Genomic DNA, 16,348 nt, shown 5'->3' on the forward strand with positions numbered 1-16,348 from the left:
ATGATGATCGCATGCATTTTGGGTGAAGAATGAGACTAGATAGAGTCCAAGGCACCCTTCCAACACAAAACATACACAACATCACATAGTGCCAAACCAACACATCCATACACCACACTCACAAAGTTTTCACAATTTCAATTTCTATAACAAACACATTTTTCAAAGTAAAATGTCTTGATTAAAAAAAATTCCTCGAGCTCATTCTTTTAGTAAAAGGAAATAACAATATGATAATCTAATCTAATACTTAAATAAATGGAATTATTGACCTATTTTTTGCATCATATGTACCATTTAAGATCCCAAATGTATCTAACTTTTAAAAGAGTTAATGGCATTTAATAACAACGTACCTTCACTGATTTGTTTATTATAGCATCCTACTTTCATGTCTTCCTATTACAACATTGTACTTTTTAAAAACCTACCCAATTATATCAATGTCATCAAAATACAAAGCAATTTCGAGTGCTATATTTGGCTCCTATGATAACAAAAGCCACAAAATCAAATCTAGAATGATACACATGAACAAAAATACTAACATCTCATTTCCCATAACTAAGAGATTATTATTAGTGAACAGAACAAAATTGGGTTTTTCAAAATTCTAAAAGGAGCCTGTTGCCACCTCTGTTCTTGTATCGATGTGGGCCCCACTCCCACCATTTAAACCAATCTTTACTTCACCATTATTCATCCCACCTTTTCTGACCTTACCCTTGTTTGTTCTTGAATCCACAACAGGAATAGGGGCATTACTCAAATTCATAATCTCATTCTCAGACCCTTTTCCCATATCAACTAGAATCTTTTTAAGTTGAGGTTTTTGACACACGATTCTACCCTTGTTCCATCCAGGTAAACAGAAAGATGATGATACACTGTCTTTCAAAATCGAATACACCATTTTTGCAACTGGAAAATCTCTTGTTATGGAACTCTTCTCCATCTGTCCTCTTCTGCTTCACAAAAATATATAAACAAAGATTATTGTAATGACAACAAAACCTGCATAAAATAATAAACTCCAGATTTATATGTTTAAAAACTTACACTACAACCACTGAAGCTAAATGAGGAAGATCCTCTTTTTCCTTTAACATCTCTCTCATGTTCTTAAACCAAAGTGATAGAGCTGTACACGCACCCCCAGGCCACAACCTAAGAACCATTTTAATAAAAAAGAAAAAGAAATATAAAAATGTTTATTATGTAATGCTATTTTCTGCAATGTGAATATTTGATATTATTTATACCTGTGTACATCAACAGACCATATACGTTTGCTCTTACGGAATATTTCAGGGAAAAGACCTCTTTTTGTTGCTTCTTTAAGCACTCTTGTAGCTCTTTCTTTTTGACCTAACCACCAAAGAGCTTCTAGAAGTGTGTTGTAGAATCTTAACCCTAATCCACGCCCTTCTGTGTTTAATTTATCAAAAACATATTCCACCATTTGCCAATTCGATTCATCATCATAATCTCCCCTAATCATCCTCCCAATCACTTGATGAATGTTTGATGAATCACATCTTATCATCTCATCCAACAACTCATGTGCATCATCCCACCTGAAAAATCACCATTCATTTAATTATTTAGATAACTATTAACTTTTAACTATTAACTAACCTTTCAGATTTTGCATAGATTGATAGCATCATGCAGTAGCTCATGACACTAGGCAACTCCACCATTTTCTCAATTTCTTGAAACTGTTCTTCACTTTCATCTACAAGACCTGCAAAGCAGTAAACACTCAAAACTGCTTCAAGTGTACGTTCATCTGGATTACACTTTGCTTTTTCCATATCAACATAAGCTTTGATTGCATCTTCAAATTGTCCCCCTTGTCTAAATGCTTCAATCACTCCATTGAAAGTATCTGTGTCACCCGAAACACCAACTTCACTCATTCGCGACACTATTGCTTCACTTTCTTTGTATAATCCCCCTCTTGAAAACACATCAATCAAAGAATTAAAAGTTTCAATGGTTGGATTCCTACCGAGTTCATTCATTGTATTGAAAGTGACAAGAGCTTCTTCATATAATGCAGCTTGTCCATAAGCTTCTATGATTCCAGTGTAAGCTTTTGAACTTGGGACTAATCCGGTTTCTCTCATGTGTAGTAAAATCCTTTTAGCATCTTCATGAAGTCCTCCTTTCCCACATGACACTATTAATCCTTCATATGTTTCCATATTCGGGTCGATTTTCTCATCTACCATATCATTGAATAAAGTTATCACTTCTTTGAAATACCCACCTTCTCCAAAAACATCTATGAGAATGTTGTATGTGGCAGCATCTAATCCCATACTGCTAACTTTCATTTCAAGAAAAAGCTCACGAACTTCATCGTATCTTCCTTGTTTCCCAAAAAGATTCAATAGAATAGTGTAAGTCATTGCATTAGGTATACAACCAGCAGTCTGCATTTGCCTAAACACATCCAGTGCATCCTTTGTTTGTTCCAAATCTGAGTATGCTTCCAATAGGACATTATAGCAAGATGCTTCGGGTAAATTCCCTCTTGATTCCATCTCCATAAGAAGGTCTGAAACCTTTTTAAGATTACCCAATTTGCCAAAAGTTTGAACTAAGTAATCGTAACTAGTGGTATCTGGTATTGTTCCACCTTCGTTCATGGTTCTGAAAACCATTACAGCTTCATCGCCTAAACCTCTATTAGCACAAGTAGCGAGAAGAGTGTTATAAGTAACTAAATCTGGTTGTAACCCTTCATGTCGCATTTCAGCGAATAAACTCAATAAGCCTTCCCAATCATACCCACCTCTCGCACAGGAGTTTATCACAGTGTTGTATGTCAAGATATTGGGGGAAATTCCTTCTTTTTTCATTCTATCAAGAAGCTGTAGGGAAGTTTCATACTGACCGTTTCGCCCATAGGCATTGATGATCGAGGTATATGAAAACACGGTACGAGGCACCCCTTCGCTGGGCATTTCCTCGAACACGTCGTAGCATTTGTCAAGAAGACCTTCACGACCCAAAATTCCGATAACAATCGTGTAGATATGATCATTCGGCTTAGACCAGACCTGCCGCTGCATTTGCTTAAAGAGACGTAAAGATCTTTGCCAGTCTCCACGTTGTGCAAGCTCTTTGAAAACCAAAGCAAAGTCATTGAGGCTAAGCTTGTTCTTGAACGGCTCCAAGCAACGAGCTATACTGCCCCGTGGGGGTAAGCCGGAGAGTTTATTCAGTAGGCTTTCAACTTCATAGCTGTACTTGCCTTTTTCGACGCTGTTTGAAGGGTATCCAAAGACCAGCTCTTTCGGTTTGGGTTTGGATCTGGTTCTGGATCGGGAGTTGGGTGGTTTAGCGAGGGAGCTCTCGCAGATTACTATTGACCGGCGCCCGGCAAATTTGAACCCTCGGGTGCTAAATTGGGGAAAATTGTATTCCTGTATGGTGGTTTTGTTGGCACTACGGATGAGAATTGGCGAGATGGAGTGGTATGAAAGTGTCATCTTGTTGTTAGGGTTTTAGTTCGCATGAGTTGACGATATGTTTTACTCTCAGAAATTGAAAATTGACCTTGCTTCCGGAGTATCTCTGTGTATTTAAGAGGGAGCCAGAGGTGCAGCAATGGAGCTTGAGCTGCAGCAGGGTAGAGGAGGAAGATGAAGAAGAAGACGCTGACAGTGGCTTCGTTGTGGATAACAGGTTTTATTTGCCGCTTAAAAGAATAGGAGGAAGTGCACTAATGGACCTTCTAGTTTGAAGTTCGTATCTTAAACCCCTTATGTTTTGTTAAGCACATAAGACCAAACGGAGTGGATGGTGGCTCTCGCTAGGCTCGCTAACATGAAGAGAACACCGCCCTCTAGCGCTCACTAAGGGTTCGCTAAGGGATGGTCATTGATAGTTTGGTGAGAAGAAAGAGAATCAGATGAAGCAATTGGATTGGTTGAAGAGGGGTTGGACAAATTGCTTGAAGGTTTGTCCCAAGTGTGTTTTTTTATCCCCACCTAATTATCCTAAACCTTTAATTTTTCACCATGCGTTTGTGTGTGTTTTGGGAGCGACAACGATGGAAGGCGATAGAATTGAGGCAGCGGCATTAGCGAATTCACCGGTAGATGAAATTTCGCATTTGGCTCTTGATATCAGAGGCAATTAGTTCTCCCGATTTTCATTGCAGTTAAATGATTTTTGTTCAGTTTTTCTTTTTCCGTTTTCTTCGAAATTTTGGTATCTGATGTGCTCGTAATATTACTACACTTATTAGTTTGAGTAAATTACATGAATGGTCCCTATGGTTTAGTGTAATTTGCGTATTTGGTCCCTAACTTCTTTTTTTAACTCGGAAGGTCCCTATTGTTTGTTTTAGTTACGCGTTTGGTCCCTGTCTTACCTAAAATGACTATTTTGGCCTTGATTTTTAATTTATAATAAATAAATACACCCCCAAACCCACCCCCTCACCTTACCTTACCTACCCTACAATTTTTCCATATTTAAATAATAGTTTTTTTAGGTAAGACAAGGACCATACGCATAAAAAAACAAACATTAGGGATAAAATGCGTAAAAAAACAAACAGTAGGGACCTTCCGAGTTAAAAAATAAGTTAGGGACCAAACGCACAAATTACCGCAAACCATAGAGACTATTCGTGTAATTTACTCTATTAGTTTTACCAACTATCTAACTAACTATTATGAATTAAGGCAGTGTACATTCTCGCAAATAATATAGCACAAACAGTCGGGTATTGAACTCAGGGAATGGATTTAATTATCTAATGTAATTAAAATTAACCTAAAAACAAGAAAAAGTTAAATTGGTTTTTATATGATTTTGCAAGTTCAGACAAACTTAAACTTTTAAGTAACAATTTCAATCAATTACTAAAAACACTTTCGTTTAATTTGAATCTACTTCTCCTCTATGATTAGCTACTAATTATGGATTATTAAAGTTGGTTAAATATTATGTTATTAGCAATTCAAGTCCAAATTTACTAATGTTTTTCACTAATTCATATAAAACTATACATGGTTATACACTAGCAAATACAGAATCAACTATAAGATATAGTTAAGTTATGTAAGATTGATCTAAATAAACACAATCATGTTCATAATTTATGTTCTCCGACACAGCTAAATTAATTACTTTTATCGCTTATCTAAGATTTGGTCGATCCTAGCTCTAGCAATTTAATAGTTACTAAACTACTAGGAAACAAGCTCATGTAATTTAATGGTCACTAAGCTACACAGAACTTGAATTCAAGCAATCAAGTATCAGATATTAACATGTTAGGTAAAGATAATCAAACACAAGTTTAAAACCAACTATTAAATCCATAATTTAATAAACTAAACCGTAGAGTTAAAGCTTCATCTAGCTAAACGGAAGCAGCTAGATTCAACTACTCATGGCTGAAATCACAAACACAAATTCAATTAAAATTGACATGATCAAAGTGTACCAGACCAATGTATGAAAGTGTTCTTCAAACTCTTGATCTTCAATCTAATTCCCTTCCTATAATGCTTTGAATTCGGTTTCTCTGACTATTCTTTTCCCAAAATCTCTCTGAAAAACCCTTCAAGCCTCCTCAAATCGTGAGAGTGAAGGATAATTTATAATTTTAAGGAATTACATGATTCACGACGTAAACAGGGGTTTTACCTCGTGAATCAGGTACAAATCCTTATTGGGCAAGGATTCTAACTTCCCGCGTACTTATCTTTTGGAATACTCACTCCACGTCGTGATGTTAAGGGTCACGTCGTGATTTGGGTTTTTCTGGTGAAATTTTCTTCTTTTAAGCTTCCATCCTCCAAAGTTCCAACTTTCGTCAATTCTGGTTCATATTCTTTAAGAGTGTTCCTTTTGGTTGCAATATTCAATTCAATCCTAATAAGTATCATATATCTTTGCATTTAACCAAAATATTAAATAAAATATTGCCTAAAAACGTGTATAAATATGGCAATATCAGTATCTAGTTCAACCAATTCTCCAGTTGATCAGTATTGTAACTCGATTGTTGTTTACCACGCACATAATGTAACGAAAGTTACTAATTTGTAACGTCCCAAAATTCAAAACTAAAAATTTCTTTTAATAAATCATTACTTAAAGCAAAGTCATCAATCCAAAACATAATCAGAGTATTCATTTCCAAAACACATGTTCGTTATCAGAGTAAACATTCCCAGGCTGTCTAATCTATGGTGTGTGCCATGCGATCACCCCGAGCTCTTCCCTCCGCTACCGGAAGTACCTGAAACCAAAAATGAAAATCGTAAGCACGAAGCTTAGTGAGTTCCCCACCCTACCACATACCATGCATAACCACATACTGCACATACTGGGCCACGCCCGCTATCCTGGGCCTCGCCCCTACCTCGGGCCTCGCCCGCTACAACGGCTCCGCCGCTCCAGGCCCCGCCTGGCTTCGAGCCCCGCTCGGATACAGATCTGTCTCACTTAGGCCTCGCCTGTCACTGGGCCTCGCCCGCTAACATATAATAGCACATAAACATATCACAACACATAAGCTAAACATATACTAACGGATCCTGTCCTAAGGCCTCGCCTATCTTGGGCCTCACCCTTTTCCTGCTACTGATGAGTCATGGAACCCCGTCCATGCTTTTACTGAATGTGAGATACGGGCCCAGCCCACACTCACCCTTTCCCTAACTTGGGCCTCGCCCCTGATCTGTTTCTAATGAGATGTGGAATACCATCCACACTCTGCTAATAGTGAGATACGGGCCTAGCCCACACTCACTCCCCTACCAGGCACATACAAGTATCACACAGACACCAAGTATAAACTATCACATGAACCATTCTTTGGGCACCCGCCCGCTATCATTGGACCTCGTCCTGAATATCATACTAGCATACTGCGCCTAGGGCTAACCCCCTGGTCTTCTTACTCATAACTACATGGGCCGACATTGTGGTCGTAGACCCATTCACACAAAAGGGAAACTCACATGCACTGGCTGAACTTGCTGATGATCCCACTAGCTGCTGCCCGACAACTCTCTGAACTCCTGCTCCACTAGCTCCCCGAGCTACCAATATAAATGCAACACTTAGTCTAACTGACCCCCGAAAGACAACCGAGTCAACTCTGGTCAAGGTCAAAGTCCTGGTCAAGGTCAACCTTCCAGGTCAACCCTACTCGCCGAGTCACCCTACTGACTCGTCGAGTTCATATATTCAGAGTCCTTCCATTCGCGACTCGACTCGCCGAGTCAGTCCATGACTCACCGAGTCTACCGATTCCCGAGTCCTGACCTGTCCAACTCACCGAGTCCCCACTCGACTCACCGATTCGAGTCTCAACTCGAAGGGTTTGGGGTTTCGCAACTTGACTCGCCGAGTCCAAGAACAGACTCGCCGAGTCCAAGACAACCTTCAACAGACTCGCCGAGTTGTTCTTCCAACTCGTCGAGTTCCTGCCTAACTTCATCCGACTCGACGAGTTGTTCATCCCACTCATCGAGTTCCTCCTAATCTTCATGCTACTCGCCGAGTCCACTCAAAGGACTCGCCGAGTCCATTTAGATCTTCATACATGCAGAGGACTTTTGAGTCATGCATGGACTCCAAACTGTAGATCTACCTTTCCCAAGCCTATTCCTCACGTAAAGTTGCAAACTTTACGTGTAGAGAAGGAAATCTAGGCTAAATACACCATAAACTAGGGTTTAAAGCAAAGAGGCTCCATAATCAACGCAAGGGCAGATACTTTATGCTTCACAAGACCAAAATATGCTTAGATCCAAAGTAGCAACTTCAGATCTGGCTTCTAACTCAAATGGATAACTAATCATGGCTAAAAAGCCCCAAAACTCTTAACTAGAATAGATCTAATTGAAGGAAACGACTTAGTACCTCCAATAACTCTGAAAGGTTCCACAAACTTCAGATCTAAGGCCAATCCTTGAAGCTTCAATGACTTCCCTCTTTCTTCTTCCTTCAAATCACCCAAAAATGGCTTGGAAGCTTGAATGAGCAACAATGGGGCTTAGGGTTCGGTGTTCTGGGTGAAAGAGGCAGTAAAGGAACCCTAGGGGAGAAAATGAGACGTTTAAGTAGTCTCCAAGTCCCGGATTTAAGGTTTTCCTCGTTCAGACCAGACTCGCCGAGTCTCCTTAGCCGACTCGCCGAGTCGGTCACTTACTCCTTGACCCGGATCCCGCTCGGACTCGCCGAGTTCCTCCTTGGACTCGTCGAGTCGTCCCTTAAACTTAGGGTTTTCTTTCCTTTCTTGGCCTGCCTAACTTTGGGTGTTACATAATTACTATATAATCAAGTACATTATTCACACTTAGTAACCAAAATTGATGAAAAAACCTTTAGAAGAAGATCATGATCATAAATTTTGGTAACAATTGCCAACGATCGGTAAATTTAGGTCACGATCTTTTCAAAAATGGAATTTTTATTTAGGACACGTTGAAATTCGAATGTTTGCAAGCAAAGAAGTTATTGAACATCTCTAATGGATACCAATTCTATTGCTGAATCTTCCAATTTGAAATACCAACTAATTCATCAATTTACATCAACTTAATCACCAAATCTTGCTCTTACCAGGTTCTATCATCAAGATGGTGTATTTCTCCACCGAAAGAGAACAACCTACTCATAAAACACAGAAAGATTGACATTTTCTTAATGGAGGGCTTTACTTTTTAAAATTTGAAACAAGCAAAATCAATGAATGCTTGGATTTTATATCATCAATGCAACTTCGATGTAAAGGTATGCATCTTGTTTTCATATTTTGTAAATTTGTTTAGTAATATCTGTAACACTCCAAATCAGGTATGACCTTGTAGCCTTTTGAAGTATTTCAAATATAACATAAGAAGCCCTTAAGTATGTTGGGCGTACTTATGAGTACGCTTAGCGTACTTGGCAAGGAGGATCACGGAGGGGCAGCACGTACGTTGGGCGTACGTGCCGGATGTCCAAACCTTACTTTCCGGATTTGAGACCTATATAAACACCCTTAACTCATTTGAGCCTCACCCTAATCAGCCTCTTTCATCTTCAAACGTCTCTGAAAACCCTAATACCATTTGTGAGTGCATTTTGGGCTTTAAGAGTGCATTTGTGGTCCTTATAGTATTCATTCGATAAGGATAAGTTGTCAAGGAAGCTTGGAGTGTCATTTGGCTTCAAGAATTTGCATATAGTCGACCTTGAAGAGCTTCTGGAGGTATAAAGCTTGGACCTTTCCATCTTAATCACTAGATCTAGCTAGGGTTTTCTAGTTTTGTCCCTTTTGTTGATTTTGGATCTCCTCTTGTGAGTTGAGCAACTCCAGAGGATGGAAATGATAGATCTGAGGTCCTTTGGTCTGTTTGCAACATAAAAATGTAGTCTTGGTGGGTGTTTTGACCTCATGCATGGGTTAAGAACCTTAAAAAGGTCTTAATGTGGGTGTTAGGAACATATGAGACATGCAAAGGCATAAAGTTGCCAACTTTATGCCCCCGGTAGTCTTAATGAGCTTAGATCTGACTTTTGGACGTGAGGGAATCGAGTATTAAGCACTTAATGGAAAAGTGCTTAATCTGTTAGTACGTTGGTCGTAACCCAGTGTACGTGACGCGTAAGCCCCTGAGCCCCAGTACGATGCGCATACCAGGGTGGTACGCTAAGCGTATGCATCATAGATTGGCTTGGATCTGTTTTGGGCCTCATTTAGCTATTGGACTTGGTTGTATTCTGAGAATAGTGGGCCATTTTATCTGTTCTGGGCCATTGGTGTTATGGTAGGGCCTTATTGGGCCAAGAGGCCCATTAATGGTTTTTGGACATGGACTTTGGGCCCATTAAAAAAGGAAGAATATTTGGGTTTGTAGAAGGATTTGGAGTTTGGGTTTCCCTTGGATTTTGTGAAGCCCTAACATTGGTTAACATTATTATTCAGTGCGGGTGGTTACATACTGTCGGGAGAGTAGCCTTCGGATTCTTCGGACAAAAGGTGAGTCTTCTCACCATACCAATGGATCCAAGGCACCAAGGTCGGACCATTTTATGATAGTTGGTATGCTTGTTGTGTAGAGGTGTGTGCCATGATTATGTGGTAATATGCGGTAAAGATAACCTTTATAGTTGACGGTAGAGATAGTCTCTAGGGATCTGGTAGATATAGCTTTTACAGTTAACAGTAGAGATAGCCTTTATGGCTAAGGGTAGAGATAGTATTTATAGCTAACTGTAGAGATAGCCTTTATGGTTAATGGTAGAGATAGCTTTTATAGCTAAGTTGATATGTGTTATGTGGTGTGTGTGGGGGGTATGCTCTGGGGAACTCACTAAGCGTTAGTTTACAGTTTGTGGATTTGTTTCAGGTACATCGGAGCCCAAAGGCAAGGGCAAAGCTTGATGGCGTGGCGTGCCCTCTCTCTCAGGCATTTTATGGGACACTCTGATATTTGGAATAAAAGTTGTATTTGACTTATGTTTTGAAAACAGTTATAACTGGATTTCTTGGTGTTGGAAATGTTTTTGATTATTCAAAAATGAAAATTTTCTTTGTAAAAACTGGGTCGTTACAATATCTTAAAGAAAAGCTACAATAGGGGTTTGGGGATAATGAAGAAAAAGAATCGGATGAAATAATTGGATTAGTTATAACGTATGTTTTAAAAAATATAATTTATATTATACTAATTGTTTTTGGTTTAAAAAAATGTTTAATATTCTTGCATAAAAAATATTTGTGTATTAAAATAAAGTAATTTAATTAAATTAGAAAAAGAAAATAAAAAAATAGAGTGCTAGGAGTGTTACCGCTCCTTTTAGCCTAATAACATCATAATCAACAAGAACAAATTTGACTTTTGGTGCTATTCATTCGATATATATATATATATATATATATATATATATATATATATATATATATATATATATATATATATATATACACACAGAGAGAGAGAGAGAGAGAGAGAGAGAGTTAGGTTCAAGTATTCTAACTAATTATTGTACATCTATCGTGTGCTATGAGAATGATAAAGAAAATATGTTGTTTGATAATATAAATACATCCAATCTTACATAACTATTGTCATTAACACACATTCTCACTAATTAAATCGTCTATAAGGTTATTATACATTTATTATTATTATTATTCTCATTGATGTCAGAATGTTGTCAGAATGTTTTATTGGGTCGTATTGTGTCAGAATGAAAATGAGTGAAAAACGATATGTGAGAACAAAAAAAATAATTAACTAGAATGCATGAAAATGACGATATTCTTGTAAGGTTGACCGTATTCGCATTGCTAAACAACTTATTCTCTTAGTAATTCTCATAACATACGATAGATGTACAATAATTAGTTTGCATAGAATAACCTAAGCCTATATATATATATATATATATATATATATATATATATATATATATATATATATATATATATATATATAGGATATCCTAGATAAAGACTATAAAACTTAAATAGAGATAAGATAAACGTAAGCATAATAATATAATGTTCTTCGCTTCCCCTCAATATGGAACGTGAAGATTGCAAACGCTCATCTTGCCAAGTAACGGACAAAACCATTTAGTCCTAAGCGGTTTGGTGAAAATGTCTGCAACTTGATCTTTGGTGTGTATTTCATTTGGCATGATCTCTCTAGATTCAACTTGTTCACGAAAAAAATAGCAATCAATATCAACATGTTTGGTGCGTTCGTGAAAAACTAGAATATTAGCACTATGATGAGTAGCCTGGTTATCACAATAAAGCTTTGTGGCACCTTTTTGAGCAGCCTCCAAATATTGATACAACCACCTAAGCCATAAGATTTCACTAATCGTAGTCGCCATGGATCGATATTCAACTTTAGTAGAGGAACAAGACACCAGTGAATGTTTCCTCGTTTTCCAAGAGATAATAGCACCCCCTAGAGTGATAAAATAATCAGTTTTTTCGAGTGTCTCGTTAAAGGACAACCAAGCCAATCTGAATCCAATATGCATTTAATGTTAAGTCATCGTTAGTGGGTAGAAATATGTATTGACCATCTGTTTCCTTAACGTATTGTAGTACACGAAGAGCAATGTTCCAATGTGTTTGTCGATGAGCTGAAACAAACCGACTTAGCATATTTACATCAAACATGATATCAGGCCAAGTAACTTATAGATAAAGAGGACGTCCAATTATTCGTTTATATTTCCATATATCATCCAGAGGAGAATCATCTACAGTAAGAAGCCGAATGTTATGTTCCACAGAAAAAGAGATCGACCTTTAACCTTTTAGACCACTATTAGCCAATATATCTAAAGTATATTTCCTCTGACTGAGACCCACTCCATCTGATGTTTGAGAAACTTAAATACCAAGAAAATATTTCAAGGGCCCCAAATCTTTAATACTAAACTGGCTGTGAGGAAAAGTTTTTATCTTTGCTATCTGTTGATCATTATTTCGCAAAAATATAATATCATCTACATAAATAAGATACGAAGCGTATATATCCTTTTGTTTAAAAGTGAAAAGAGATTGATAAGCCTCTGAGTGTTTAAAACCATTTTGAAGAAGAGCTTTGGTAAATTTATAGTAGAAGTTTCTTGAAGCTTGGAGAAAACCATATGACGACTTCCAGACGCAACATACACTACTGTATTATTCTTTTATGAGCCCTTATGGTACTTTCATTTAGACTTATTCATCCAAATTTCCATGTAAGAAGGCATTATTCACATCAAGTTGATGGATAATCCATCTTTTTTTTAACAATAATTGTCAATATATGGTAAACGGGCCTCATAAGTCATACCATACAAGTAACAGGCCCCGCCCAATGAGTATAGCGGGCCGCTCACTAACTTGCATAATGGACCCACCCAATGAGTATAATGTGCCCCCCCTAAATCGCATAACGGGCCCCACCCAATGAGTATAATGGGCCTCACCCTAACTCGCATAACGGGCCCCGCCCAACATACAAAACATGCAAGTATTACACTGAGAACTAGCATCCTGCAAAAATAATCCAGTGGGCCAACATTGGTGCTTTCGACCCACAGGTGCAGTGAAGAGACTCCCCACAATCCGATGATAAAAAAATAACACACTCGAGCTTCTACTACAACAACTCCTAAACCAAGATCTAGTCTTTAAGTCTCAAATGGACAAAAAATGCATGTTTCTCAACTTGATCCATTAAGTCTAGGTGTCCAACATTAAGATCTGAATAATATGATGTTTAGATGGATAAAGTTTCCAAATTTATCCATACCAAGGTCACAAACTTTCAAGATCTAAACTTTATGCACTAAAGTGACCAAAAAGCTCATAACACCCAAGACTAACTATATCTAACAAGTGCATCATGAATATTCAAGCTTTATACCTTCTGGAGTTGAGAAAAGCAATGTAGGATCTAGATCCACAAGCTTGAACTTCTCTTTGACCCAAAATGCACTCAAAACACATAGAAAGGCTCAAGATTTGTTCTAGGGGCTAGGGTTTAAAATTGGAGGATCAAGAGGATGTAGGGTGATGTTAGGAAGGACCCCAAGGGGTTAGAGCCCTTAAATAGGGCTCAAAACCACGAAAATAGGGCTTTCACTATATGGAGGTACGCCCAGCGTACCTAAAATTACGCATAGCATAACGCTCTAAACACGCAACTCCTCATCCTAGTACGCCCAATGTACTACCAAACTTTCTTATTCGAGTTTAACTTCAAACAACCATAACTTCTTCGTTTCAACTCCAGTTTTGGAGTTCTTTATATGCATGGAAAGGTATTGAAGATCCCCACAATCCTATCTAATTACTTTTAATTTAAAACATACCCAAATAAAATCATTATTCAAAGAAAGAAGTTTGAAAGATCACTTTTCTCGTCTTACGCTTTGACCCTAAAACACAAACCAAGGGATTGGATCGCATAACCAATATTATCAATCATCCAATAGGCTCTAAATCATATTCCATTGAAGCCTAAGACCTTTACTTGATCCACTTATTGTCCATAATATCGAAATAAGAAACTTCTCGAAACAGGATGTTACAACTCTCCCCCACTTAAACTGGATTTTGTAATTGAAATCCGTCTCGGTTAGGATTTCTGAAACAACACCAACATATTCCATAAATAACCTCTAACCATTTAAAAATCAACGCATCATATAAAGAAATCTCGAGAGACCATTTGGAACCCCCCCCCCCCACTGCCAATAAACAACCTAATAACTTGAAAATGATCAACCACAACAATTTTTTTCTCTCCCTAACTGTATGGCCCAGCTTCCAAAGAAAACCACACAAACCAGGAATTATCAGGACTACAACCACAAACCAATTTCGTCACTATACTCCCTGAAACTAGAAACCCCACTAGTCTATACTTCAGAAACCTTACCCTAAGACTAATGATCATCCATTTGTCGAACCTACCCTAGTCCCTAACTAGGAACACCACCAAAACATGCAGAAAGAATACTCAAAACATATAACTTGTGAATTCCGCCCAATCCCAAATCCGAAATTGTGCCCAAAATCTTAAACACTTGTCATCCTGACAATTCATCACCAACTCACTGCTCCCATGAGCATAATGATGGTCCATCCAAGAACTTCACATTACATCCAAATCCCTTATCAGCTCAGGTGTACCTCCACAGAACAAATCACTCGAGAAATTTACAATGAACTTCATGACTCAAGATTCCATAACCGATACCAACATGCCAAGAAAACTAACGATTCGGGACCTAAGAGTCTCAATCAAATATCTACCAGTCCCTACCCATATGATTCATACAACCACTAGTTCACGATACATCGTGACACCATCTAACCACTAGGACGTTAAACTCATGGTATCACACCAATCTTGTTGCTGCTCCATCATTGTCCTGAAGACTCACAACCGACATCATAGGGTCATAAAGATACTCAACCATCAACCCACCGACTTGCAGGAACCCAATAAACATTTCTCTCAACACAACTCGGGACTTACCTTTGTATATCGTGCAATTCCTTTCACATCACATGTTGCTACCAACACAAAACCAGACGAGAACATGGCTGCACACAAACATAGAATAAGATAGGCGGTTATACTCTTGTTCCAATTTAAGGGCTACAAACTACTTAAGAAACATGCCAATAACTCAAGCCAAGTGCTCCTTTTCTATCTTATCCAGACCACACACACCCCTTATAACAATATCTAATGGACTTACCAAAATGAAACCTACTAAGTATGTGGGGCGTACTCAACATGTACGCTCAGCGTATTGCTAAAAGGGCTTACACGTGCAGCGTACAGGCTTGTACGCCCCACGTACTCACCACTTTGTCCAACTTTCCTCTATAGATATTAATCGATTAAGTCCTTACTCCAACACTTAGATCTGACTTCCTTAAGGTGGTTAATCACATAAAGTTGCCAACTTTATGTGCATGCATGGCTTAATGAAGATCTTAAGCTCAAAAGGGAGTTAATAAACGACTTAATGCTTGCATGAGACCTTAAACACCATAAAACTTGCACCTTTAAGCTTGAGAAACTTATATTATACTTAGATATAAAAGAATAAGACCCATAGACGACTTCACTTATCAAACTAACCTAAAAGGCACCAAAAGCATAAAAACCATGACATGAAGAGATCTAAACATACAATGATAAAGTTTGGGAATTTATACCTCAAAAAGTCACCAAAAAAATGGAGCTAAATTTGGATCTTTAAGTTTTCCTCCGATGAATGAGTCCACCAACTCCTTCTTCTTTCACTTCAAGGAGCATAAACCTCCAAAATCAAGGCTAAGGCTCAAGAACACACAAAGAGGCTATTAGGGTTCGAGATTATGGTTTTAGGGTGATGGAGGATGGTAAAGAGGCCAGCCCTAGGGACTTAATGTCACACCCCGAAACCGATGGCGGAAACGTTCCGGGGCGGAGGTGACGTCATGCGTAGCATCACAACCAATGAATAACAACAAGCATAGTAAACACAACCAGACATTGAATACATATGTGAAAAAGTTTTACAATGTTTAATACATAGTTATGTTCTTATCAAAGGTAAAATAGAAATTCACAACACTAGCGCTTCGACTTCTCCGAACTCCTGGAAGTACCTGTCTACTAATTTCCTGAGAATACAAGCAGTTTGAAAGTCAGCATAAAGTTGGTGAGTTCATAAGCATTTAGTTTTGGTGAAAAGGTGTTCTTTGAATCCTTTTTGAAAAGTGTTCCTCAAGAAAACCCTATATTTTCTTATGGAAAGGGAGTTTGAAAACCCATTCATTCCATGACTTCTAGGTTCG

General features: G+C 38.1%; 1 protein-coding gene across 2 annotated transcripts; it reads right to left on the bottom strand.

Annotated features, from left to right (window-relative positions):
- Positions 1–340: 340 nt before the first annotated feature.
- LOC111877922 (pentatricopeptide repeat-containing protein At1g74850, chloroplastic) lies at positions 341–3,693 on the bottom strand. 2 transcript variants are annotated; one of them, XM_023874426.3, is made up of 4 exons: positions 1,639–3,693; positions 1,263–1,577; positions 1,060–1,167; positions 341–965 (listed from the first exon to the last, which is right to left on the bottom strand). In XM_023874426.3, exons 1-4 carry the CDS (start codon positions 3,501–3,503, stop codon positions 614–616), a joined length of 2,640 nt encoding a protein of 879 aa, XP_023730194.1. In that variant the 5' UTR covers positions 3,504–3,693; the 3' UTR covers positions 341–613. The 2 variants fall into 2 exon arrangements, with proteins under 2 accessions (XP_023730194.1, XP_023730193.1); XM_023874425.3 differs by having other exon boundaries at positions 341–968.
- Positions 3,694–16,348: the final 12,655 nt, after the last annotated feature.

Source organism: Lactuca sativa, chromosome 4 (assembly GCF_002870075.4).
Source record: "Lactuca sativa cultivar Salinas chromosome 4, Lsat_Salinas_v11, whole genome shotgun sequence".
Lineage (NCBI taxonomy): Eukaryota > Viridiplantae > Streptophyta > Magnoliopsida > Asterales > Asteraceae > Lactuca > Lactuca sativa.